General features: G+C 45.3%; 1 protein-coding gene across 2 annotated transcripts in view; it reads left to right on the top strand.

Moving 5' to 3' along the window:
* The window catches only part of SMARCA4 (SWI/SNF related, matrix associated, actin dependent regulator of chromatin, subfamily a, member 4), a 90,493-nt gene that overhangs the window by 27,077 nt on the left and 36,292 nt on the right, over positions 1–27,124 (top strand). For both annotated transcript variants that reach the window (XM_008158036.3, XM_054717428.1), the window contains exons 8-19: positions 94–267; positions 2,125–2,298; positions 3,452–3,619; positions 3,706–3,756; positions 9,772–9,902; positions 10,064–10,121; positions 14,505–14,626; positions 14,985–15,135; positions 16,488–16,651; positions 22,288–22,354; positions 23,226–23,336; positions 24,927–25,169. In XM_008158036.3, the coding sequence (XP_008156258.1) occupies positions 94–267; positions 2,125–2,298; positions 3,452–3,619; positions 3,706–3,756; positions 9,772–9,902; positions 10,064–10,121; positions 14,505–14,626; positions 14,985–15,135; positions 16,488–16,651; positions 22,288–22,354; positions 23,226–23,336; positions 24,927–25,169 (1,614 nt within the window). The remainder of the gene's footprint in view (positions 1–93; positions 268–2,124; positions 2,299–3,451; positions 3,620–3,705; positions 3,757–9,771; positions 9,903–10,063; positions 10,122–14,504; positions 14,627–14,984; positions 15,136–16,487; positions 16,652–22,287; positions 22,355–23,225; positions 23,337–24,926; positions 25,170–27,124) is intronic.

Genomic DNA, 27,124 nt, shown 5'->3' with positions numbered 1-27,124 from the left:
GAGGCAGCAGTGTTCTGCCTAGCTTGCACTGTGTAATTGTGCATTTTGTGTGGACATGACCAACGTGTGCCCATGTTTCTCCTCTTCCTGAAGCTGCGGCAGGAAGTGGTGGTGTGCATGAGGAGGGACACGGCCCTTGAGACGGCCCTCAATGCCAAGGCCTACAAGCGTAGCAAGCGGCAGTCCCTGCGTGAGGCCCGCATCACTGAGAAGCTGGAGAAGCAGCAGAAGATTGAGCAGGAGCGCAAGCGCCGGCAGAAGCACCAGGTGCGTCCCCAGCTACTGCATAGCTTGTCCTGCTGGCCCTCCTGTGTCCCTGGGTCCTCACAGCTCCCACATTGTTGAGTCTTGTTTTGTTTTGTGTCTAAACATGCTGTTTATGATAACACTATTTTAGGCACCAAGTATACATTCTTGAACAAAATTGAGTGGTAGGGAGAAGATGGGCCACAATCAAGGGATGTAAAATATTGGGAGGAGATAGGATATAAAGAAACATGAAGCAGTGATGGAGAGTGATGGGGAGCTGTTGACACAGAATGGTTGGGGAAGTTTTTTCTGAGGAGGTGAGATCTGAGCAGAGATCTGAGGGAAGGAAGCCCCATGGCTATGTGGGCAAGAGCTTTCCAGATAGACAGGGAGGTGCAAACACCCTGGGGCTGATACGTGCTGTGTGTTCTATAAAAAGCAGGGATCTCTGTGCAGCCAGAGTGGAGCAAGGGGGAGAGTAGGAGGAGGTAAGGACAGAGCGTGCTGGGCCTTGTGAGGCAAGGAGCAAGTTGCACTATTGCTCTGAGTGAGGTGGAAGGTATGGAGTCTCTTAGAGGAGGGATTGATCTAGGTTAGGTTTTTATTTTATTATTTATTTATTTTAAAATTTTAAATATATTTTTATTGATTTCAAAGAGGAAGGGAGATAAACATCATTGATGAGAGAGAATCAATGGTAGGTTGTTCTTACATGCCCCACACTGGGGATCGAGCCCACAACTTGGGCATGTGCCCTTGACCGGAATTGAACCTGGGACCCTTCAGTTCTCAGGCTGACGCTCTATCCACTGAGCCAAACTGGCTAGGGCTAAGTTAGGTTTTCACGAGATCAGTCAAGGAGACCAAAATTTCTACTCAAGTAGGATTTGGGATGATTCTGTTTGTTGTTCACTCGTTATATTTTCTAAAGTTCTTCCAGTCAATATCTATTACTGGTGCAGTTCAAAATAATAGAAAAAGTCAATACTCAGTGTAGTCTGCTGTTAACATTTTGGTGTATATATCTTTCCAGTCTTATTCTGTATACATATGGTAATCAAACACTGAGATAGGCATTCTTTTTTTTTTTTTTTTTTAATCCTCACCCGAGGATATGTTTTTATTGATTTGAGAGAGAGAGAAAGGGAGAGAGAGAGAAAAAAACATTGATGTGAGAGAACATCAATCGGTTGCCTCCTTGTATGTGCCCTGACTGGGAGTTGAACCCGTATCCTTTTGGTGTACGGGGTGATGCTCCATCCAACCTGGCCAAGGCTGGAATAGGCATTTTTGTTCTTGAATTTTTTTGGACAATCTCTGCTATTTTCTTTTTTTTTTTTTAATATATATTTTATTGATTTTTTACAGAGAGGAAGGGAGAGGGATAGAGAGTTAGAAACATCGATGAGAGAGAAACATCGATCAGCTGCCTCCTGCACACTCCCTACTGGGGATGTGCCCGCAACCAAGGTACACGCCCTTGACCGGAATCGAACCTGGGACCTTTCAGTCTGCAGGCTGATGCTCTCTCCACTGAGCCAAACCGATCAGGGCTCTGCTATTTTCTTAAAATAAAATTCCTAGCAATGGAATAACTTGGTTGGAGGGCGTGAGCATTTTGAATCAGTTAATGTCTTGTCAGCTTGTCTTAGCAAGGTTGATTGTCTGTCTGTTGTGTACAAAGGAGGGCCCTTCCAACCACCCTCCAGCATTGAATTTTATCCTTACACAGAGAACATGGAACCTCAGAACCTCGGAGGCAAACAACGTTATAGTATTGTCTGATTATGTCCTCTTGGTTTTAAACAAGCTGCCTTTAAAGTTTTATCGCAGGGAATGTTACAGTAGTCAGTCTTGTCTTGTGTGTCCTTGTAGGAATACCTCAACAGCATTCTTCAGCATGCCAAGGATTTCAAAGAATATCACCGATCCGTCACAGGCAAAATTCAAAAACTCACAAAGGCAGTGGCCACGTACCACGCCAACACAGAGCGGGAACAGAAGAAGGAAAATGAAAGAATCGAGAAGGAGAGGATGCGGAGGCTCATGGTAAAATTCTGCATTTGTAACTGTGTATCCCTTTGTGTGTGCACTGGGACCAGGAATCCGTCACCCTGTATTACACTGAGGCATTTTGCTTCTCAGAGTTAGAAGTGGAAGGATTTGGGTTTGAGAATCTGAAAGAACTGGCCTCAGACCTTTGCCCAGTCACACCAGCCATTAGAGTGCCTGCATGACCTTAGCCAGTTAGCTGGCTGCTTTATGTCCACCAGAAAATGAAGGTGGCAGCCCCTCCTGGCTGTGAGTCATCAATGGTGTGATCTGGTCCCCCACCCCCACCCTGTGTTTCTGACCATTTATTCCTGGGTGATTTTCTAATTGGGTAGGTATTGATAGGCATTACTGTGTGGACAGAGGCCACAGAAGTAAAGAGAAGGACATAGCCCTTTCCTCAAGGGGCTTGTGCTAACCCTAGGGAGATAGTTGCCCAAGTGAAACAGTTTTGAGTGGTGGAAAGTGCACTAAAGAGAATGAAGCAGGACACATGGGATTGATAGGATGGTACTGAAAGGGTGAGCAGAAACCTGGAGGAAGTGCCTCCTAGGGATTGAGGAACCAAGGTCAAGGGCCCAAGGTAGGTAAAAGCCAATCGCAAGTGGCCCCTACAACAGAACGGTGCAGTGGAGGAGTGAGGTCAGAGTCCCAAGGGCAGGTCATTTGGGGCCTTACAGGCCACAGGGAGGGCTTTGGATTTCATTCTGAACATGATGGGGAGTCATGAAGGCTATAAGCTGGGTAGTGATGTGATCTGATATATTCTTAGAAAGCCGGGAGGGAGAGATATTGCTTAGACCAGGTAGAGAAAAGGGTTTCGATTTGGAGTATGTTTGTGAACAGATGGGACAGAACTTGATATTGGCCTTTATAAATAACTCTGGGTAGGATTATGTCTGTGCAGACAGGTCCTTACAGAGCCTAGCTCTGGGTAAGAGTTGGGGAAATACTAAAGGGAAAGACGATAGTTATGTGAAAGGCCTACATACAGCACAACGCAGGGTGTGACTAAGAGCTCCCTAAATGTGGGCCTGAATACTGGTTTACAATAATTCCCAGTGGACTTCTCAACTCTGATTTGCCTGTCTTGGTTGCTAATGGACGAGCATGTCTTGCAGGCACATGCCATAACTGCATGCTTTTACAGGCAGAAGATGAGGAAGGGTACCGGAAACTCATCGACCAGAAGAAGGACAAGCGCTTGGCCTACCTCTTGCAACAGACAGACGAGTACGTGGCTAACCTCACGGAGCTGGTGCGGCAGCACAAGGCAGCCCAGGTTGCCAAGGAGAAAAAGAAGAAGAAGAAAAAGAAGGTATGCTGGGGACTGGAGCGGCATTCTTGGCCTGTGCTGCCTCAGTCTCCCTGTCAGGGAGTGACTGGATCTCTCTTTATTTCCAGAAGGCAGAAAATGCAGAAGGACAGACACCTGCAATAGGACCTGATGGCGAGGTGAGGAACCAGGTTTTTGGTGTGTGTTTTTTGTGGAAATGTCAACCCAGCCCTGGACCTTGGGTCTATTTCATTCTTTTTTTTCTTTCTTTCTTTAAATTGATCTCAGAAGGAGGAAGGGAGGGATGAAGAGAGAGACAGAGATACACACACACACACACACACACACACACACACACACACACACACGGGCGGGGGGGAGAGAGAGAGAGAGAGAGAGAGAGAGAAAGAAACATTGATTGGTTGCCCTCCTCATGCATTCCAAGCAGGGATTGAACACACAACCTGGGTATGTGCCCTGACCAGAATCGAACCCACCATCCTCTGTTGTATAAGACAACACCCCAACCAATTTTTTTTCTTTTTAAACTGTAAAAGCTGAATATGATGATGGTAAAAATCCATATATGTCTCCTGCCACCATCCCACCCCTTCCTTGATCCCACTGCCCAGAGGAAACATTGTTAACTATTAGGTGTTTTCTCCCAGACCTTTTCTATGCATGTGCCACATTATTTACTTTTCAGTTTTTATTTTCAGACTCATGTGAGGTGTAAGAACAGTACAGAGAAGTTATGTGCACTCTTACCCAAACTCCCTGTTTTCACTATCATCATTTTTTCCTAAACCATTTGAGCATCAGATGCAGACATTGTGGCCCTTTTCCTCCACATGCTTCAGTGTGTATTTCTCAAAACCAAGATAATGCGTTTCCATAATTGTGCAGTGATCAAAAACTGGAAATGAACATGGATGCAATACTACGATATAATCCATAACCATTATGAAGGTTTCTCCAATTGTCCCTCTAGTGTCCTTCACAACAACAGAAAACCCCAGTTCACATGTCACACACAGTGGTAGTCCCTTTTGTCATTGATCTTGAACAGCTTCTCGCTTTTTCTTTGCCTTTTGTGACCTTGGTATTTTTGAAGAAGAGTATAGGCCAGGTATTTCCTACAGTGGCCTTCAATTTGGGTTTGACTGATGTTTCCTTGTGATTAAAGTCAAGTTATATGTTTTTGAAGGAATATCCTAAAGTGACGCTGTATCCTTCTTGGGGCGTCACATTGGGAATGTGTGGCATAGATTTGTTCTGCCACTGGTGCTGTGACCTTGATCCTTGATCTCTTGATGTTGACCAAGGCAACCCCACTGTAAAGTTACTGTCTTTCCTTTTGTAATTAAGCACCATGTGAGAGATACTTGACACTACATATATTGTAACTCCAAATACTTCTAATTCACTGGTTTCACATCCATAGATTATCTTTGCCTGCTTCTATTTTTTAGTTGGCTTTCTGTAGGAAGGAAAAGCTTCCTCTTATTTGCTATTTGGCCCATAGGCCATAATTTGCAAACCCCTGGTATGAACTCATGGATTCTTATTTAGTTTAATCCTTCATTGTCAGTATTTATTTATTTTTTATTTATTGATTTGAGAGAGGAAGGGAGAGAGAGAAACATCAATTTGTTGTTCCACTTATTTATGCATTCATTGGTTGATTCTTTTTTAAAAAAATATTTTTTATTGATTTCACAGAAGAAGGGAGAGGGAGAGAGAGAAACATCAATGATGAGAATCATTGATCAGCTGCCTCCTGCACGCCCCCTTACTGGGAATCGAACCATGACCTCCTGGTCCACAGGTCAATGCTCAGCCACTGAGCCACACCAGCTGGTCTGGTTGATTCTTTTTTTTTAAAATATATTTTTTATTGATTTCAGAGAGGAAGGGAGAAGGAGAGAGAGAGAGAGAGAGAGAGAGAGAGAAACATCAATGATGAGAGAGAATAATTGATCAGCTGCCTCCAACATGCCCTACACTGGGGACCGAATCCGCAACCCAGGTATGTGCCCTGACTGGGAATCGAACCATGACCTCCTGGTTCAAAGGCCAATGCTCAACCACTGATCCATGTGGGTCGGATGGCTGACGGGAGCATGACCTTGGCCTATCAGGATGACACTCTAACCACCTGAGCTACCTGGCCAGGGGAGTATTTATTTTCATGCTCAAATTGTTCCAGTTGGGCCAGTAGGAGACCCTTCAAATTGGTTCCTGTGTCCTTTTGATGTGTCCCTATCATCCTTTGGGGGCTTCCTGACTTCTTTGTACACCAAAATGGTGTAACCTTACCTTCTGATTTCCCTGCCTGAGCCTTGGAGTCAGCCATTTCTCTAAGGAGCCTTGATTCCTTTTCTCAAAGAAGAATATTTTAAATTCAAAATCTAGGAATGCTCATTGCTTCTGAGTGTCATTGCTTTTAGGCCCTCTCAGCAGACAGATGTAGGAAATAGGTGTATGTGTGCGTATACATGTGCATTGCTATTTTTATATACTAATATTAACAAATCTTGAGATCACACTGACACCACCAGTTCTAATCCAATACCATGGGTTTATTTCTGTTCTTTCCCTTTCCACATTGAAACAGCAAAAATCTGGCTGCCATTAGCCATGGTACGCTTTCCTGTTTGCTCAGTCCTAGGATACACATGATGTACATTCAGAATTCCTAATGTGTCTCCCCGCCCCCCCAAAAGGAGCCTCCTAGAGCTTTTGAGATCTTGCTCCCCGGCATGTGTCATCAGTTTGGCTAAATTAAACTCTTATAAAAATTCAAAAAAACAAATACAAGGAGCCTCCTAGCTAGAGGTCAGTGTTTGTTTGGAGTTCTTCATCCCGAGAGTCTGTTCTCTAAATATTGTGCACAGAAGCTACTTGGATTACTTCTCCCCTCATGCCCCTGTTAGTGTGGTTTCCCCCACCTTTGTTGGTTTTATTTGCTCATTGTTGATTTATTTAGTGTGTGAAACACCAGCTTGTTCCAAAAGTCAGAACCGTACAAAATGGCCCACTCAGAGAGGGATTGTGCTCACACACCCATCTTTCCACAACATTCCTGCCCACCTCCTGAAAGCAACTATTCTGGTGTAATACACTCATTTGGGAGAAAGATACATAAAAGTGGGATGTGTAAATAAGAAGTGTTGTTTTTAGTACCTCCCCTGGCTCCTTGTCCCACTTCCCAAAGGGAAACCATGAGTAATGGAGTGTTTGCTCCTGGCCTTTTCTATGCATGAGCCACTGGACAGCTTTTCTTTTTCTCATACAGCATTGTATCTCAGACAGCGCCCCATGTTAGCTCATGGACACTTACCATATTCTTTCTACTTTTAAAATTTTAATTTAATTTTATTATTGACAGTATTACAGATGTCTCCCATTTTCTTCCTTTTTACCCCCAATTCCCAGGCCTTCCCCATGCTATTGTCTGTATCCATGGGTTACGCATATATGGTTTTTGATTAATCTCTTTCTGTCCCTTCCCACTCCACCCTCCACCCCACTACTAAGATCTGTTATTCTGTTCCATGTATCCATACCTCTGGACCTATTTTGTTCGTCAGTTTATTTTTTTTTTAGACATATAATGTGATACTTGTCTTTCTCTAACTGGCTTATTTGGCTTAACGTAATAGTCTCCAGGTTCATCCTTCTTACAGCTGCATAGTATTCCATTGTATAAATGTACCATCACTTGTTTATCCACTCATCTACTGGTGGGCACTTGGGCTGTTTCCAGATCTTAGCTATTGTACATAACTGTGCTATGAACATAGGGGTGCATATATTCTTTCTGATTGGTGTTTTGGAGTTCTTAGGATATATTACCAGAAGTAAGGTTGCTGGGTCAAATGGCAGATCCATTTTTAATTTACCCTATTCTTTCTAACCTCTCTAAAATGTAATACTTCCTATAGAAAACATTTAAATGATAACATGAAAAGTAGAAGCCTAGGTATGCATACTGATTCCTGGTCACATCTTCTCTATTCTTCCTGAAATTATTATGCTTGTATCCTCTTTGTTTTATTTTGGGACTATTTGGGTCAATTTAGACATTAGCTAGACTTTTCCCACTTAGCCAAATATCTTGTGCCACTTTCCATATCACATCATTAGTTCTATTTTCATTTTATTGTGTTGGCATGTTAGAATCTGTTTCATCATTCAGACTGATAGCTCTTTAGGTTGCTTCCCATTTGTAGCTGTTACAAAGATCCTGCACTGAGCAACTCTTTACCTCCTCTTCTATTGGTGACTATTTCCGTTGCCTTTTTTCCTATTGCACGCATTGTTGTAGTGAGCCTCCTTAAGTATCACCTTTTGATACTGTCTCAGTCAGCTTGGGCTGCAACAAAACACCATAGCATTATAGCCTGGGTGGCTTAAATAACAAACATTTATGTTCTCACAGTTATGGAGGCTGCAAATCCAAGATCAGGGTGCAGCAAGGTGGTTCGTGGTAAGGGCTCTCTTCCTGGCCTGTTTTGTAACAGAAGCATCATTCAGTGGTGGCTGTGAATTGTCCTTATTCCCAGCCAGTGGTTCTCAGCATTGGCTGTACATCTGAATCATCTGGGAAACTTTTCTTTTTTTTTTATTGTCTAAAGTTTTACATGTCTCCTGTTTTCCCAGTTGACATTCTCCCCCTCCCCCACCCCAGCCATTCCCACCCCGGGCAAGCCCCAGTGTCTGTGTCATCTGGGAAACTTTCATAAAATCCTAGAGCAGTTGAATCAGATTTTTTGGGTGGGCAGGTGCAGGCATCACCACTATTAAACGCTCCCAAGGAACATTCAGGGGTGAAAGTCACCAATTGAGGGTTTGTGCCTCTGGAGTTGGTGTCACCCCTCCCCCACCATGGTGGGCCACTTTGAGGGTGAGGTTGTATTATGCACAGAGACTAATCTCTCTCTACTGTATGGATGGTGTTGGTAGTGCAGAACTTTGGAGGGAGGGAGGGATATAGGTTCCTGGAAGATGCTGCTAATAAACAAAATTTAACTGAGTACATTTGAAGATCTAATTGGTTTTATTCGATGATTTATGAATTGGGTAGGTAGCATCTCATCTAGCAAACAGAGAGCTATCCTGAGCTGTTATACAAGATGGAAGGTAACGAGGATGGATCAAGAAAGTCAGCAAAAGAAAAATGAAAATTTATTGGAATAAAGTAAGAGTTCAGGTGATGACAGCTTCTCATTGGTTTAGCTGGGTTTCAATTGGCTAGGCTTGTTGCAGTATAAGAGATAAGCCTTCCTCCTGCTGTGGTAGTACAGTAGATGCACTTCCTGTTTGGGAGTGCAACGTAGGCCTCTTCCTGTTGGTATCTGTAATTGACTTCCTGTTTGGGGTAATTGATTTAGAGTGATAGGACATGAGAGCTTCTCTACAGGCCTTCATGATGCCAGTTTTAGTTTAGTTTAATTGTGTCCAATTTAGTTGACCCAGTTTTTTGTTTATTAATTTTCACAATGCAAACAAAGGTTTCAACTAAGAACTTCATCCTTATTCTGAAGTCTTCAGGAAATTTGAAGGGGGAAATGTTCATCCAAAGTTGATATCTCAGAATGAGAAATCAAAGAATTTCCTATGTGTTGCTAAGAGGAAGTTATAGTTCTTTTATTTTTCAAATATTCCAATTAGCTATTTAACAACAGCAACAAAAATGAGGACCCTTGATGAAGCAACAAACATATTACAAATGGAAAAAAAATCAAGGGCCAGAAGAATGTGAATAGTACAGTCATTTGTGTAAAAATGGGGAGAAACCAGTTCTAGTTTCTTATGCATGGAATTGATCTGTAAGGATGCATGAAAAACTGACACTGGTGGGCATCTATGAAGAGAGAAACTGCCAGGCTGAGGGGCAGGGGATGGGGAGAATCCACACTCTACACTCTTGAATTTTAAACTATGTGACTCTATTACCTATTTGTAAATAAAAACATGTATCAGTTATCTCAAAGAAACTGCATCAATGGATTATACTTTTTCCTGAATTATTGATATGTAGGAAACCCATTTTCACAACCACTGGCCATGGTTGTGTGCCATTTTTTGGTTGTAGAGTTGTCAGGGCACTTCCCAGTTGGCCATGATTAGTGAACATCTGAGGCATTGTCACCACAGAACCTAAAGTCACACATGTGACTCTTTTTCAGCCTCTGGACGAGACCAGCCAAATGAGTGACCTGCCTGTGAAAGTGATCCATGTGGAGAGTGGGAAGATCCTTACAGGCACGGATGCCCCCAAAGCAGGGCAGCTGGAGGCCTGGCTTGAGATGAACCCGGGGTGAGTTGGGCCTTGAATTCCAGATGCAGCCAGGATCCTGAGTCAGCTGGCTGGCAGCTGGCAGTGATTTTGCTTGATTTGGAAACAAGCCAGTTTGCTAAGGTAAATGAATTATGCTGGTTTGAGGGAGATTTATATTAAAACACTAATATTTTTTCTAGGTATGAAGTAGCTCCAAGATCTGATAGTGAAGAAAGTGGCTCAGAAGAAGAGGAGGAGGTAAGAGTCCATTTCCTTCTGTCAAGGCCCTTGGTGCTCTGTAGTGGTGACCTGTCTCCCTTGTGTATCAGTCACCCCTGCATGCTGTGACTCTCCCACTCTGCTTGGGCATCATGTGGGACAAGAGATGGGCAGAGGGTAGCCAAGGCCTCAGTCCTGATGAAAAGTTGGTGCTTTAGAGCTGTGCTGTCCAGTACAGTAGCCTCTAGCCACACATGACTGTTTTATTTTTAAATTAAATTAATCAAATTAAGTAGAATTTAAAATTCACATTCTTGGTCATAGTAGCTGCTTTTCAAATGCTCAACAGCCTTCGGCACACAAAAAATAATCAGTATAAAGTTGTGAGCATTAAATCATGTGCATGTTTACTTATAATCTCTTCATAGGAAATACTATAAATGGTTACATTTTTATGCATATTCTTTATTATTTTTTTAAAATATATTTTTATTGATTTCAGAGAGGAAGGAAGAGGGGGAGAGAGATAGAAACATCAATGATGAAAGAGAATCATTGATTGGCTGCCTCCTGCATGCCTCCTACTGGGGATTGAGCCCACAACTCGGGCATGTGCCCTGACTGGGAATTGAACCCGGGACCTCTTGGTCCATGAGATAATGCTCAATCCACTGAGCCATCGCATCTGGCTTATGCATAGTCTTTAAATCACTTAATTATTCCTTGCTAAAGTGACTTCTAGATTTTCCCTGGTTGACAAAGCTCCGATTAAAAGCCTGCTCCTCTCTGTTATGAATCTCCTCCTTGGGAAGGATAACTCAGAGGAAGCTAGGATGCAGTTTCTGTAGGCAGTGTTCCTTTCACACAGTTAGCATCCAGCAGGGTGATCTTCACTCCCCCTTCAGCTGGGTTGAGAGGATCTTAAAAAGCTTTCAAGTAACGTTTTAAAATATTGATCTGGTTGCCTATGAACTTGCTAAACTCATATTGTTATTTCTGATAGTTTTGTTGTTATTGTAGTTTAGAGGTCCAGTGCATGAAATTCATGCACTCAAGGGGGTCCCTCAGCCTGCCCTGCACCCTCTTACAGTCTGGGAGCCCTTGGGGGATGGCTGACTGCCGTGGAGGCCGGAGAGGCTCCCGCCACCGCCGCTGCGCTTGCCAGTCGTGAGCCCGGCTTCTGGTTGAGCGGCACCCCCCCTCTGGGAGTGCACTGACCACCAGGGGGCAGCTCCTGCATTGAGCGTCTGCCCCCTGGTGGTCAGTGTGCGTCATAGCGATTGGTCATTCCACAGTGCGATCGATTTGCATATTAGCCTTTTATTATATAGGATTATTATATAGGATTCTTTAGAATTTTCACATACAGGATCATGCCATCTGTAAATAATGGCAATTATACTACTTCTGATGCTTCCTGTCTTTGTGCTTTCAATTTCTTTTTTCTTGCCATATTGCACTGGCTAGATTCTCCAGTACAGTGTTGAATATGTGTCAAGAGCAGACATCCTTGCCTTTTTTTCCGATTTTAGGGGTAATGCATTTCGTCTGTCACTGCTTTTTGGTATTAGCTATAGGTTTTTTGTACATGCTCTTTGTCAGGTTGAGTAAATTATCTTTTAATCCTAGTTTATTGAAAGTTTTTATAATTCTGTCTATAGTTGATTGGTTTTTTTCTCTGTTCCCTACTAGTATGCTTTATTATATAAATTAATTTTTGGACATTAAACCAAACTTGCATTCCTGGGATAAGTTCTACTTTGTCCTGATGTGCAATCTTTTCTATATATCATAGTGTTGCTAATATTTTAGTATAGTTTTCTCGTGATATCTTTGTGTGGCTTTGATATTAGGTTAACATTGGCCTTCTAGATGGGCTTAGAAAATATTCCCTTCTTCTCTACTTTCTGGAAGAGTTTGAGAAGAAATGTATTAATCTTAAAATATTTGATAGAATTCTCCTGTTAAGCCATCTGGGACTGGCCTTTTCATTGTGAGAATATTTTTAGTTAACTAATTCAATTAGCTATCAGATTTTATTTAGATTTGTCTACTTCTTGAGTCAGTTTTAATAGTTTGTATCTTTCTATGAGTTTGTCCATTTCATCTTAGTTATTTGTAGGTAAAGGGTTACTTATAATAATTCCTTATTTCATATTTAAAAACATACACACACACACACACACACACACACACACATACACATACACATACATACACTAGAGGCCTGGTGAACGAAATTCGTGCACGCGTGTGTGTGTGTGTATGTGTGTGTCCCTCAGCCCAGCCTGCACCCTCTCCAATCTGGGACCCCTCGAGGGATGTCCGACTGCCTGTTTAGGCCTAAACCGGCAGTCAGACAACCCTCTCACAATCCAGGACTGCTGGCTCCCAACTGCTCGCCTGCCTGCCTTCCTGATTGCCCCTAACTGCTTCTGCCTGCCAGCCTGATCACCCCCTAACCACTCCCCTGCCAGCCTGATTGATGCCTAACTGCCCTCCCCTGCCAGCCTGGTCACCCCTAACTGCCCTCCCCTGCCAGCCTGGTCACCCCTAACTGCCCTCCCCTGCCAGCCTTATCACCCCTAACTGCTCTCCCTTGCTGGTCTGGTCCCCCCTGCAACTGTCCTCCCCTGCAGGCCTGGGTCCCCCCAAACTGCCCTCCCCTGCAGGCCTGGTCACCACTAACAGCCCTCCCCTGCAGGCCTGGTCCCCCCAACTGCTATCCCCTGCAGGCCTGGGTCCCCCCCCAACTGCTCTTCCCTGCAGGCCCAGTTGCCCCCAACTTCCCTCCCCTGCAGGCCTCATCACCCCCAACTTCCCTCTCCTGCAGGCCTGGTCCCCCTCCCCCCAACTGCCCTCCCCTGCAGGCCTGGTCTCCCCCAACTGCCCTCCCCTGCAGGCCTGGGTCCCCACCAACTGCCCTTCCCTGCAAGCCTGGTCGCCCCCAACTTCCCTCCTCTGCCGGCCTGGTCACCCCTAACTGCCCTCCCCTGCAGGCTTGATCGCCCCCAACTGCCCTCCCTTGCAGGCTTGATCCCTCCCAACTGCCCTCCCCTGCTGGCCATCTTGTGGTGGCCATCTTGTGTCCACATGGGGGCAGCCACCTTGTGTGTTGGAGTGACAGTCAATTAGCATATTACTCTTTTATTAGATAGGGTGTGTGTGTGTGTGTGTGTGTACACACACACACACACACACACACACACACACACATATACATATATATATATATATATATATTATTTTTTTTTTTTTTTCAGAGAGGAAAGGAGATGGAGAGAGATAGAAACATCAATGATGAGAGAAAAATCATTGATCGGCTGCCTCCTGCAGGCCCCCTAATGGGGATCGAGCCTGAAACCTGGGCATGTATCCTGACCAGGGAATCGAAACATGACCTCCTGGTTCATAGGTTGATGCTCAACCACTGAGCCACACTGGCCGGACTGAAGTCTCTTTTAGATGAGAGAATTTGTCTACAACCTCACTCAGAATTAGCCAAAAGTCTCACCCCAATATTAATTTCAGATATGATAATATCAGTTAGGGTAAATCTGTACCAGTTATGATTTTTTTTTGGCCCAAAATGTTTGTGCTGTTATCACCTGTTTAATATTTCAAATGATCTATAAAATCATTTTGCATACCCCGAAAGAAATCCCACTAGATTTTTTTATTGGAATTTTTAGCAGATTAATTGGATTTTTAGTTTTTTTTTTAGTTTTATAGCAGTTCCATTATACATGAAAATAATTACTAGGACTTTGTGTTACTTATATAGAAATACAAGGATGGTTTACTACCAGGAAATACATTCATGTGTATTTTATTAATATGTCATGCAAAACCCCTTTATCATCTCAGTAAATGCTGAAAAATCACTTTCATGAAACACAACACTTAATTTACAGGTTTATTGAAAACCTCTTACTAAATTAGGATGCCTGTTATCCCAGTATTATTTGACATATTTTAGGCATTTTAGTCATATCGATAAACCTAGAAATAAATCAAGAGCAACAAATATTGAAAATTGTCTATTAGATGTTTTATATTGAGAAACTCCAAGAGATTACAGTGAAAATCTGCTTGAATAGGTTGGACAAGGAATAAATGTGTAGTATACATTGTATAATGGGGGCAGGGGACATGAAGAATCTATTGTTAGTAAACAAAAGTACAAAGTACCCTGAGATAGCCTTAAAAAGAAGTGTCTGAACTCTGTGCTGGGAAAACTAAAAATAATATGCCGAGCAATTAAAAGAAGATGCAAAGAGGAAGCATGACACATTCTGGGATAAGAAGAAGGTGTGAGGGTTGTAAAAACTTTGGTTGCTTCCAAAAGTGTGTTCTCCCCTGGAATCCCTGTGCCTGTCCCTGTGGGGTGTCTTGAGCTGATGCAGTCTTTTCTCTTGGTAGGAGGAGGAGGAGGAGCAGCCGCAGCCAGCACAGCCTCCCACCCTGCCTGTGGAGGAGAAGAAGAAGATTCCAGATCCAGACAGTGATGACGTCTCTGAGGTGGACGCTCGACACATCATTGAGTAAGGCATCCCTACACACACTCCTACTCCACCAGCTTCCTTCACGGGGGTCCGGGCAGGACGTAAGCTTCCCAGCTTCTCCCTGGATGGTGCTTACTATTGTCTAGCTGGAAGCCACTGTGAGACCACAAATGGGAGTTCAGTCTTAGTGCCTGTCTCCCTCCCCCTGCCCCTTTTACTCTTCCCCGGATTAGTATTTGCTGCCTTGCCTGTCCTTAGACTTTCCAGTTACTTTTCTTATCTTAGGCTTGAGTCACAGGTCCTCAGACAGAAAGGGCTGCTCCAGAGTCTTGTGTCAGAAGTACATTGTTACAAATAGAAATGTGTGTCCTTACTCAGTGATTCTGTTCACTTACAGGAATGCCAAGCAAGACGTTGATGATGAGTACGGTGTGTCCCAGGCCCTTGCTCGTGGCCTGCAGTCCTATTATGCCGTGGCTCATGCTGTCACCGAGAGAGTGGATAAGCAGTCAGCGCTTATGGTCAACGGCGTCCTCAAACAGTACCAGGTGAGGCCGGAGGGGGCTGTACCTACATAGCAGTCTTGACACATAGGTTCCCAGCTTGTGGGCGGCTGCTGAAGACGGGTAGACTCAAGTTCACATTCTACTCCTTGTCTCTGGGTACCTCACTCTTTCTCTCTAAGCCTCAGTTTCCCCTTCTGTGAAGTAGAAGCATGATCTGTTGGGTCAGCCACCAGGAGGAAATGAAACGGTGCAATATATGAGTATTTGCTGGGTGCTTGATCTGTGCAGGGCAGGATAGCAGCGTGTTTTTTACGCCGTTAGCTTCTGAATCCCCAACAACTCTGAAATAGGCACTATCATCCTCCACACTTTACAGGATTAGGGGTGTGTGCAACTGAGGAACAGAAAGGTGCAGTGATTTCTCAAACTTACAGCTTGGGAGTGGTCAAACCAGTACCGGACCCAGGTTTAGACACAAGTCCATGTTCCCTGATGCTCTGTGCAGTACAGGACAGCGAGGAGTGATGGCATAAATGTCTGGAGCTGGCAGCCCGGGACCTAGCCTTTCCTTCTGTGGAGGTGACGTGACACTGGCACTAAAGCTCTTTGTCAGGCCCCTCCTGGCAGACAAGAATTACAGCTGCCATAGTAGAAATTTCTTTTTCTGTGGCCCCAAATCCCAAACGCATTTATAAGCTCCCAAGAGGCAGCTGGTTTACATTTAATCAAAGATTTTCTGTTTGGTTGTGGCCCTTATACTCCAACTTTTCTTGAAAGAACTCTCACTGCCTCCATTCCAGTATTGAGTTCCAAAGAGGCAAAGCCAGTGACCAGTGACATTTCCAGTGGCCAGAAGTTACTTCCTTAATCTGTTAGGAAGATTTCCAGATTTTCCTTTATAACATATTCCATTTGAAAACGGTCTTCTCTAACGGTTCCTATATGCAGAAACCTTGCAAGCTTTGGAAAGCTCTCAGTTAATCTTGACATGCTAGTTAGGTGGTCATTGGCCGTATGGTGGATTTATCAGCATGTTCTCCTGAAACCCTAATGATCTCCCAAATTGAGTGTCACATGGTTGTGGGCAGGTTTGTTCCAGTGTACCACATGGCTTGGTGGCAGGCAGTGACAGATGGACCTTGTAACTTTAGTTCAAATTTCATCTGAAAAATAAATTTTTTATACTGTACATATATTATTAACACAGCAACCCTATGATTTCATAGGAATGATTGCTGAGGATGAGGCTAAGGAAAAAAGGAGTGGGGTGATGGAGATTAAAACACTAAATAAAGATGGATGTGGGCAGTTCGTGGCTAGGGCTGAACTTGTTCCTGGTTGTGCTCGAATCTCTAAAGTGTGGGCTTCAGTGTTGGCTGCCTCTCTCCTTGCAGATCAAGGGCTTGGAGTGGCTGGTGTCCCTATACAACAACAACCTGAATGGCATCCTGGCCGATGAGATGGGCCTGGGAAAGACCATCCAGACCATTGCACTCATCACGTACCTCATGGAGCACAAGCGCATCAATGGGCCCTTTCTCATCATTGTACCTCTCTCGTAAGTGCACCCAACCCTGGAGGTCCAGGAGTGTCCAGTGCAAGTAACCCCACTGCCCCGCTTCAGTGACACCCCAGCCTTCATTCATACATTGGTGTGTGAGTTTACTGGGTCTTTCCTAATAAAGTACCACAGCCTCATGGCTTAAACAACAGGTGTTATTTTCCGGGAGGCCGAAAGTCTGAGAAGAAGGCATTAGCAGAGTTGGTTTCTCCTGGGGCCTCTCTCTTAGCCTTGTAGGAGGTCATCTTCTCCCTATGTCCTCACATAGTCTTCCGTCTGTGTTGTCTATATCCTAATTTCCTCTACTTATAAGGATACCAATCATTGGGTTAGGGCCCATCCTAATGACCTTATTTTAACTTCATTACCTCTTTTTTTTTTTTTTAATTTCTTTATTGATTAAGGTGTCCCATATTTGTCCTCATCCCCCCATTCCCGTCCCACACCCCTCCCCACGGATGCCCCAACCCCCTGTTGAACTTAACCATTGGTTAGGCTCATATGCATGCACACAAGTCCTTTGGTTGATCTCTCCCCCCTCCCCCCACCCTCCCCCATCCTCCCTCTGAGGCCCTATAGTCCGATCGATGCCTCTTTGTTTCTGGTTCTGTTCTTGTTCATCAGTCTATGTTGTTCATCATTTCCCCTAGATGAGCGAGATCATGTGTCACTAGAGATATACTTATAAGAACTGAATGTGAGACGAGCAATAATAGTTATGCTGACAAGCAAATGAATCAGTCTGTAGTGAGTTTCTTTCTGGACCAACAGTTCTTTTGAGACCCAATTTCAATGTCCACCGGTTCCTTATGTGTACATGTCGGCACTCACCCCTCAGCTCTGGATGGTGGACAAATGGTGGTAACGGAGGTCCGACTCCCTTCATTACCTCTTTGGAAACCCTTTCTCCAAATACAGTCACATTCTGAGGTTTTGGGGTTGAGGATTTCAACATAGGGATATTAGAGTGACACAACTCAGCCCATAACAGCCTGCCTATGGTTCAAGGGCAAGATAGGAAAGGGGCAGGTGACTGTGTTAATTCATTGTCTGAATTGGGGCAGCTCTCACTGGATCTTAAGGTTCTCTTCAAGCCCACAACCAGCAAATTCCATACAAGGGTCGTGAGTCACAGGTCCTGAGGATCCTCATGTTAGAAGATTAGAGTGGAGCCATTTGAGCAAACACTGTTTCCACCCCCTACTGGTGACCCTGGAGCCCTGTCAGTCCCATCCCAGCCCTGGTGATACAGATGCTCAGGTGTAGTGGGACCTGGGTACCCAGACAGCATCCTGAGGAGGTTCTCACCACCCCTATGCGCCACTGGCCTCCTCCTCCTTGCAGACACCTCTCTGGGTCCGTGATTCCATCAGCCACTCTGGGCAGCCCTCTTTTCAACTCAGCCTAGGTCACAAAATGTCTCAACTCCCCCAGCATGTTTGCAAAACTCCCAGGGCCCCCTCTCATTGACCCAGCTCCAGTCACATGTCAGGCACCAGTCCAATTACAGGCCTGGGGGATTGTCTGCTCTGATGTTGCCTATGTGTATACGTGGCCTAGCCCTGGATGGAGGGGAACCTCCTTAACTTCGGTCCAGCACTAAGTGGGGACCATGTCATCATCGGATCGGTGGATGAAGGGAAGAATGGGAAGCTGAGTGCTAATGTCTTCCTTCCTTTAAGAAGGCCAGGCCTTCAAAGGTCACGCACTCATGGGTGGCTATCTCAGAACCCCACAAGAATTTAACTTGGAGAAATTTATTTCTTCTTTTTGCCTTCCCTTCCACGTGGTGGTATAAAATAGGCTACCTTGGCAGTCTTTGTAGAGATGACTCTTTGCAGTGTGGGAGGATGTCCCAGGCTAGCAGATGGCCTTGCCTCCTCCTCCCTTGTGGTCAGACCCAACTTGCTTCTCAGCTTCCCACTGCACTAGCCTGTGCAATGTCTCCCAGCCCCGCAGTGGCTGAAGTCCCCTCTGTTTGTTTCCCCGAGGTGTAACTTCATCTTCACACAGCTTTCTTCAATGTGCTATTCTGCAGCCTGGGTTGTTTATTTTTACCTTCTCATTTTAAAATTATTTCAAAATCGTAATAATTGCAAAATTATTGTGAAGAATTCCTATACATCTGGCCTTCTAAATCGTACACCAGGACAGTTAACACCATGAAGGAAACAATGACTTAATACTATTAATGAATCTAGAGACCTTATTCAAATGTCTATTTCCCCATATAACCTTTTTCTGGTCCTGAATCCCACTTTGCATTTTGTTGTCACATCTCTGTGACAGTTTGCTACTCCGTCTTCATCCTTCATGATCTTGCCACTTGAATCCTGGTCAAGCTATTCCTCAGATTGTGTGTGATGTGCCTATTTCTGAAATTCTGGCAAGAATTCCCCAAGAAAGAGCCTTGCTCTTTTTGGGACCTCATGTCAGGAGGCACAAGAGGAAGGTAACTTTGATCTTGGTTATGTGGTGCCTGCCAGTTTTCCCCTCCCGTTGTAAACCTAAGAGTTTTCCTTTGTAATTCATAAGTATCATGTGGGAAGGCACTTAGAAACCATATGATATCCTATTTGTCATCATACTTTCCCAGTAATTTTAGCATCCATTAGTTGAGTCTCACCTGAAATGATTATTACTGTGAGAGGTACCAAATAGTGGATTTCTCTTTCCAACACAGTGGGCTCTATCATAATAGGAGTCCAGAATGGACACTATCATTTTTATTTTGTTCCTTAAATTGTCCCTGATTTGGCCTGGGGAGACCCTTCCAGTTGGTTTTAACACGTCCCCATCATCATTGTATTGTGGTTGGTGTTTACTTCAGAATGCTTTTATTTATTTATTTATTTATTTATTTATTTATTTATTTATATTTAAAACATTTTTATTGATTTCAGAGAGGAAGAGAGAGGGAGAGAGAGATAGAAACATCAGTGATGAGAGAGAATCATGGATTGGCAGCCTCCTTCACACCCCCTATTGGGGATCAAGCCCACACCCCAGGCATGTGCCCCCAACCAGAATCGAACTCAGGACCCTTCAGTCCACAGGCTGACGCTCTATCCACTGAGCCCAATCGGCTAGGGCCAGAATGCTTTTAGACGTATGAAAAAGATGTGAAGATACTAAAGAGAGCTCCCAAATACCTTCCCCCAGTTTTCCCTGGTGCTGATAACATCTTACATGGCCGTGTTACATTTGACGCAACTCAGGAACCAGCCTGTCACGCTACTATTCACTAAACTCCAGACGTTTATTTGTATTTCACTAGTTCTCCCCCAATGTCTGGTTTCTAATTCCAGGATCCTAGATTACCTTTAGTCATCACTTCTCCTTAGCCTTCCCTGGTCTTTGACTGTTTCTCAGATTTTCCATATTCTTGATGACCTTGATGGTTTTAAGGAGAACTGCTCAGGTGTTTTGTAGGGTTCCCTCGGTCTGGATCTGTCTGGTGATTTTTCTCATGCTTACATGGGACAGAGATCATAAGGTAGTTACTGTCAACATGACTTTTCACTGTTGATGTTGACCTTGATCACCTGGCTGAGGTAGTGTTTGTGAGGTGTCTGCTGTGAAGTTTCTCTTTTTTCTCCCTTCCATACTTTATTCTGTAAGATCACTCCGCTCGTCCCGGAAACAAGAGGTGGGCAGTTAAGCTCCACCTCCTTGAGGGGGGAACAGATACATAAATTATTTGGAATTCGTCTGTACAGAATATTTCTCTCTTCTCTCCCAATTGTTAATTTATTTAATCATTTCTATCAAGTATGGACTCATGCATATTTTTTTTAATATTTTGGGTTATACTCGAGTGCTAGTTTACTTTGTTGCTCAAATTATTCCAGCTATGGCCATAGGGAGGAGCTCTTTCAGTTGGCTACTCTGTCCCTTTGACATGCCCCCATCACTGTGGTGTTTTAAGCACTTAGCCTTTTTGGCACCCAAAAGTGCTCCAAGCTCAGCATGTACATTTTCTACCCAGGCCTAGAATCAGCCTGGTTTATCTTATTAGAGAACGGAATTGGAAGCCAAGACTTGGATGTAGGAGGGCTTCTTGCTTCTGGGGTGTCCATACTTCTAGGCCCTCTCAGCGGGCAGCACTAGGAAATACGTATATGTGTACTAAGCCTCACATGCACATATCTAATATCATAACATAGATAACAGTGTCTGGTCATCGGTATCTCTATTAAAGCTAAACATATTCATACTGTGGTCTCCAATTCTCAGTGAGGACCATATGGTTCATTCTAGGGTTTTCTCCTCATTTATTTGTTCATTCCCAGTGTACATATACAGTACTTTCAGAAGAGTTAGCCCATGCAAACCAACTTTACCACCTGGAGTATTGTGTTCAGATTTACTTCCTTTCATCTCTAGGCTTATAGTTTCCAGTTAAAACACCTTTCTCCAAGGTTATTTAAGTCGGCTTTCCCCCCTTCCCTTCAGTGAAGTTTTGCCATGTGTTGATCTTCAGACAAGGGTCCAGTCTGTCAAATGTAATCTCTGAGCCAGAAGAGCTACCTGTGCCCCAGAGAATGTTTTTAGACTTTGAGCATTCAGCTGTCCCATCCACTGGTTGGGATGTGCAACTTTCCACCATGCATTTGCTTGTCCTGCCTCCCTCTTGTTTTAAAAAATGTATTTTTATTGATGTCAGAGAGGAAGGGAGAGAGAGAGATAGAAACCTCAGTGATGAGAGTGAATCATTGATTGGTTGCCTCCTACATGCCCCACACTGGGGATCAAGCCCACAACCCGGTCATATGCCCTGACCAGGAATCGAACCATGATCTCCTGGTTCATAGGTCGACGCTCAATCACTGAGCTATGCCAACCAGGTTCCATCTTCATTCTTTGCTGTACTGGGCAGGTGCCCTCAGTGGCTGTCATTTTTATTTCATTTAGAAGCCTGTCAAGTTTATTTATTTATTTTTAAGATATTTTTATTGATTTCAGAGAGGAAGGGAGAGGGAGGGAGAGAGAGATAGAAATATCAATAATGAGAGAGGAACATTGATAGGCTGCCTCCTGCACGCCCCCTACTGGGGATTGAGCCTGCAACCCAGGCATGTGCCCTTGACTGGAATCTACCCTTCAGTCTGCAGGCCAACACTCTATCCACTGAGCAAAACTGGCTAGGGCTGTCATTTTTATTTTGAAGTGGCATAAAGATACAGGTGGTGTCTCCCGTACTCCCAGGTTTCATAGCATGATCTCTAGCGTGTTTCTGAACCTGAAACGAAGCACCATGAGTCTGTGCGTTTTTCTTGGCAACAGGTTTATAGAATATAGCTTATTCTCACAGATGGTTGTGACCCATAGTGATGACAGAGAACTGGTCTCTAAGGTCCAACTTCTGGGTTCAGCCTTCTCTTGCCGACCAACTCTAGTCCAGGCTGACCCAGGCTTCTCACTGTCCCTGTACCCGTCACCACACTTGTGTGTCTCTGATCCTTCCTCCCAGGGCACCTTCCCTCACTTGCCCCCATTGGAGACGATCAGTTACCCTGCCAGCTCTGAGTGCCACGACCACACTGGCCTCACTTCCCAGTGGACATTGATATGAACAGTGAGCTATTGTTGACTGAACTAGAACCTGACTGTTCCTTCCTTGTTTCCGTTAGAACGCTGTCAAACTGGGCTTACGAATTTGACAAGTGGGCTCCCTCCGTGGTGAAGGTGTCCTACAAGGTATGTCACAGCCTATGGAGTGGACATAGGTGAGAGCAGGGTAGGAGAGTAAGGAATACAGATAAGTGAATAGGGAAGTCAGCTTCCATTAATAACGAGGAATATGTGTGCATTTTCCTATGTTATACACTTGGGATCGTGGTGTTAATGCAGGTTTGGGGTCACTTGTTTTGTGGGGGTAATGTTTATTTTTTTATCAGTTCACCCTATGAAGTGGGGACTTGTACTTGTTTTCCTGTTGGGGAAACTGAGGTAGACAGGGTCTCATGCAGCCACTTAGTTTCAGAGCCAGGTTATGCCTGGTCACCGGGCTCCCGGGACCAGGCTTTTCACCCTGTTCTGTGAGGCTCCCTGCTCATGCTGGGGAGAGGGGTCTTGGCAGAAGGGACAGCATGTGTGGAGAAAACTTGGTACATTTGAGGAGTTAAAAGTATTTCTGGCAAAAGCTTATGGGACCCAGTGGAAATCAATCTGTGTGGAATGTGAACCTGAAGAACACTGGGGTTCTGGTCATATGGTTCAGGAGTTTGGACCTGGGAGCGGGACTGGGCAGGTTTGCTAATTGCAAATAAGCTGGAGCTTCTGTCAGGAAATGATCTCGGTGGCCAGTGCTCGAGTGGGAGGTTTTAAGGAGGATGCCCTGGTGTTCAGCTTGGAAACCTGAGGGGAGACCCAGGAAGAGGGGGGGAGCTGATTTGCCACTGGGACTCAGGCAGATGGTGGTGCAGACACAAGCCTCCCAGAGAACCCACAAGCCTTTCTCCGCTCCCTGCATTTGGCACTCAGCACATTGCGGTTGGAGGACAGGAGCCAGCAGCTCACCTAATTCTCCTCCCCTGGAGGCTGATATGTGCATGTCTTCTCTTCACAGGGCTCTCCAGCAGCCAGACGGGCTTTCGTCCCCCAGCTCCGGAGTGGCAAGTTCAATGTCTTGCTAACGACGTACGAGTACATCATTAAAGACAAGCACATCCTTGCGAAGGTAGCGTGTCCTCGTAAAACACCAGCCCTAGGCGCTCAGTGCTATCAGGGAGCCTGTGATCAGGCCCGATCCAGGATTGTTATGAGTGTGTCTCACTAACCATCTTCTCAAAGCCCCTTGCAAGTAATTTTTCACTGATTCCCCTGCACATGTGTATAAAGATAGCTGCTGTGTATATGCAAGGTCCCTGTCAAGGTGACCTTGGGTTTGCCTCTCTGTTCCCAGGCTAGCCTGGGATTAGATCCAGATATGGGGTCGCCTACATAGCACATGCGCTAGCTTCTCCTGGGGCTTTTGCCCAAAGAGTCTGGTCACACAAGATGCCTCCTGACCCACCTGTCTTCCTGCAGTGTCCTGATAGGGCCATGGAGAAGCCAGCCTTGTCTTTACCTGTCTCTAGCGACCTTAGCCCCCTCTTCCTGGTGACTGTGCCTCCCCCAGCATAGCCATGCAAAACCAGCCCATGATGCTCTCTGAGGCCCTGTGTGGCCCATCAGCCTTGGGCTGCTGGGCTGGCAAATTCAGTGGGGGCTGTACAGGCTTCTTAGCTGACGTAGCTGTGAAGGTGGCTCTAGTTAGGCCATACTGAATTACTGAGAACATAGTGATATAAAACAGACACCATCCCTTGTGTCCTGGTTTGAGGAGGGGTCGAGGCTGAAGATGATGCATCTGGTCTCACCACTAACCATTCAGTAGATGAAGTAGAGGGTAGAGTCTTTGACCCAAGATGGAGATGTTTACAAGTTACCACACCTCAGGGACTTGGTCAGAATGATGATAGCTTAATAGACATCTCTGAGCCTACAGATGAGGAGAGTGAGGCCTAGAGAGCAAATGTACATTGTGTGGTCACCCTCTGACTCAGTACAAAGTTATCTGTGCTTACCTGACAGCAGCTTTAATTAGCAAACACTCTGCAGCGGGGTTTCCTCGTGGGAGAAGGCTGTTGTGTCCTTACGCCAGCCAGATCTGCCTCTGACATACTCTGCGTCACTCAGGCCTCACTCACTGTGTCCCCAAGAGGCTAAAGTACAGGACGGCCACACACTGATATAGTCAATGTCTAGCCCCTATCCATCAGATGTGTAGCCACAGACAGGTTTTAGAGCGCAGCCCCAGCCCCCAGGCTCATACTCAGAATCTGCCTGTCTCTCTCTACCTTTAAAGGCACATTGGAAAATGTACTCATTACCTCACCGTGTCCCCTGTAGATGCACCCCCCTCCCCCATTGGACTCCTCTGAGCAGTGAGGGGAGGTGCTGTTTGACAATTTTTCTGTGCTACATACTAGCATATGTAATTTTGGGAGGGAAACCAGACTACTTTTCTACAACTTGCTTTGTTCATCCAACAGTTCACGGGCATGTCTCCTTGTCTGTCCGTGCTTACCGCATGCTTTATAGAGGCATGTTGTATGTCTTTCTCTCGGTGAGCTGGCTCCTTGTCAGGGGACATTGTCATGCCCACGTTCTCCACCTCAACAAGCTGTTCTACATGGAGCCCTCTTGCCTAATGGCTGTGAGAGTATCGCTCAGCTGGGGGCAGCCCTCCAGCCTCTCCTCTAAACGCCTGCTCTTGGGCCTGCAGATCCGCTGGAAGTACATGATCGTGGATGAAGGCCACCGCATGAAGAACCACCACTGCAAGCTGACACAGGTCCTCAACACGCACTATGTGGCTCCCCGCCGCCTTCTGCTGACAGGCACGCCGCTGCAGAACAAGCTCCCTGAGCTCTGGGCACTCCTCAATTTCCTGCTGCCCACCATCTTCAAGAGCTGCAGCACCTTTGAGCAGTGGTTCAATGCGCCCTTTGCCATGACTGGAGAAAAGGTGGGTGTGTGCGGCCAGCCACGTGGTGGTGAGATGGGGCAGGGAACTATGGTCGTGGGCCATCCTCTGAGGAGCTGGGTGTGCATTGAGTGCCCACCACAACGGGCTGGGACTGTGGTAGGTGTCAGGGTCCTAGAGAAGAGCAGTGATTGAGGAGGTTAACTCTGGGGAGATACTTGGGGCTTCTTTGACCCTGTGCCCCAGACACAGAGAGGGCACAGTGAGGAATATGGCCTTGAGGGAGTTGTGGGGCCAGAGCAAGGGTGTGAAGGGGCAACTGGAGGGCCCGAGGGGCCTGTTAGTCCCTTTAAGGATTTTAGGTTTTACCCTAAGGGCAGTGAGAAGCCCAAAAGTTTTTAGTCACAGGAGTAATGTCATATTCTGTGTATTTCATTTTTTAAAAAATTTTATTGATTTCAGAGAGGAAGAGAGAGAGAGAATCATCAATGATGAGAGAGAATCATTGCTCGGCTGCCTCCTGCGCACGCACACACACACACACACACACCCCACTGCGGGGGACCAGCCCGCAACCCAGGCTTGTGCCCCCGACCAGAATCGAACCTGGGACCCTTCAGTCCACAGGCCAGTGTTCTATCCACTGAGCCAAACCAGCTAGGGCTGTGTATTACATTTTTAAAGCGCTCTGTGGCCTGTGGATCTCAAGGCCTAAATGGCCATGGGTGGCATTGGCAGACTGAAAACCAGACTGTGGCATGTGGGCTGAAAGGGGCTAGGTCCTCATCACTTGATGAACTCCTTAAGCAGACTTCAGAATGAGCTGCTATGCTGTTGGGGTTTAAACTGTGTTTGTGGGCCAGCTTCATTTCTGTTGAAGGCAGTTAAGCCTCCAGAGCCTGACAACTGAGGAAGTAGGCACAACTGCAGCGGGTAATGAGCGTCACTGCCCTCTAGTCCCGATTATGAGGTTTTCCTTAGACAGGTGCAGGACAGCTGGGGCCACCACACCATGTGTGCAGAGGGGCCTCTGCCAGCATCATCTGTGAGGTACCCCCTCCTTGACACCAGCTTAGGCTGAAGCCATTCTGAAGGAGAAATAGACCTTTCCAAGAGTCCCAGGACCCCTATTCAATAACTGAGAAGCAGATGCTCTAGTTTCATTTATTTTCAAGTTGAGTAAAATTTCATTTATTTTCAAGTTGAGTAAAAGCTTTGCCAAGAGATTTTTTTAGGAGGCCCACAGAAGGAAAGTTCAGGTGTTACTTTATTTATAACTTTTTTTTTTTGTAAAGTATATCATTTGTTGTTTTAATTTATTTTAGAGAAAGGAATGGAAAGAGAGACAGACATACACATGCGACACACACACACGCGCGCGCACGCACGCACACAAATACACACATACATATACACACACATAAATCGATTGACTGGGCATGTGCCTGACCAGGAATTGAACCTGCCACCCTTTGGTGTACAGGATGATGCTCCAACCCAGTCATACCTGCCATGGCTTATTCTTCCACTTTTAAAAATTTTTTAAAAATTAACTTTTTACCAGAGTAGCAGTCACCCTGGGAGAGCAGTATTTCTTTCTCTCCATCCCATCCCAGCTGAAATGAGAGTGGATATGGGGCTCCCAGTGGTAGAGCCCTCCATGAGAATCATCTGGTTTACACCAAATACTCTATGAATGTGGCCCCCATCGTGCCACTTAGCTTTCATTTAGATGTGCTGGCGGGGAAGCAGCACTGTATGCTGCTGTGTTGCTCTTTATAAGGCCTGTGGAATGTGGTGCCCTGGGGTCCTTGGTTCCACGTCCTGGCATTTCTAGGGAAGGGCTCAGATCCTTCCTGTTTTCCGAAAGAAAAGGGTTTCTTGCCAAACCCCCTAAAACAGAAGGCAGTCTGAAAAGGCAGGGCAGGACACAGGATGACTACAGATGCCCCCACTTGGGAAGTAACGCTTAGTTTACATTTCTCATGGCATGCCAG

Source organism: Eptesicus fuscus, chromosome 6 (genome assembly GCF_027574615.1).
Source record: "Eptesicus fuscus isolate TK198812 chromosome 6, DD_ASM_mEF_20220401, whole genome shotgun sequence".
NCBI classification, from domain to species: Eukaryota; Metazoa; Chordata; class Mammalia; order Chiroptera; family Vespertilionidae; genus Eptesicus; species Eptesicus fuscus.
This window is presented reverse-complemented; position numbering and strand designations above follow the sequence as displayed.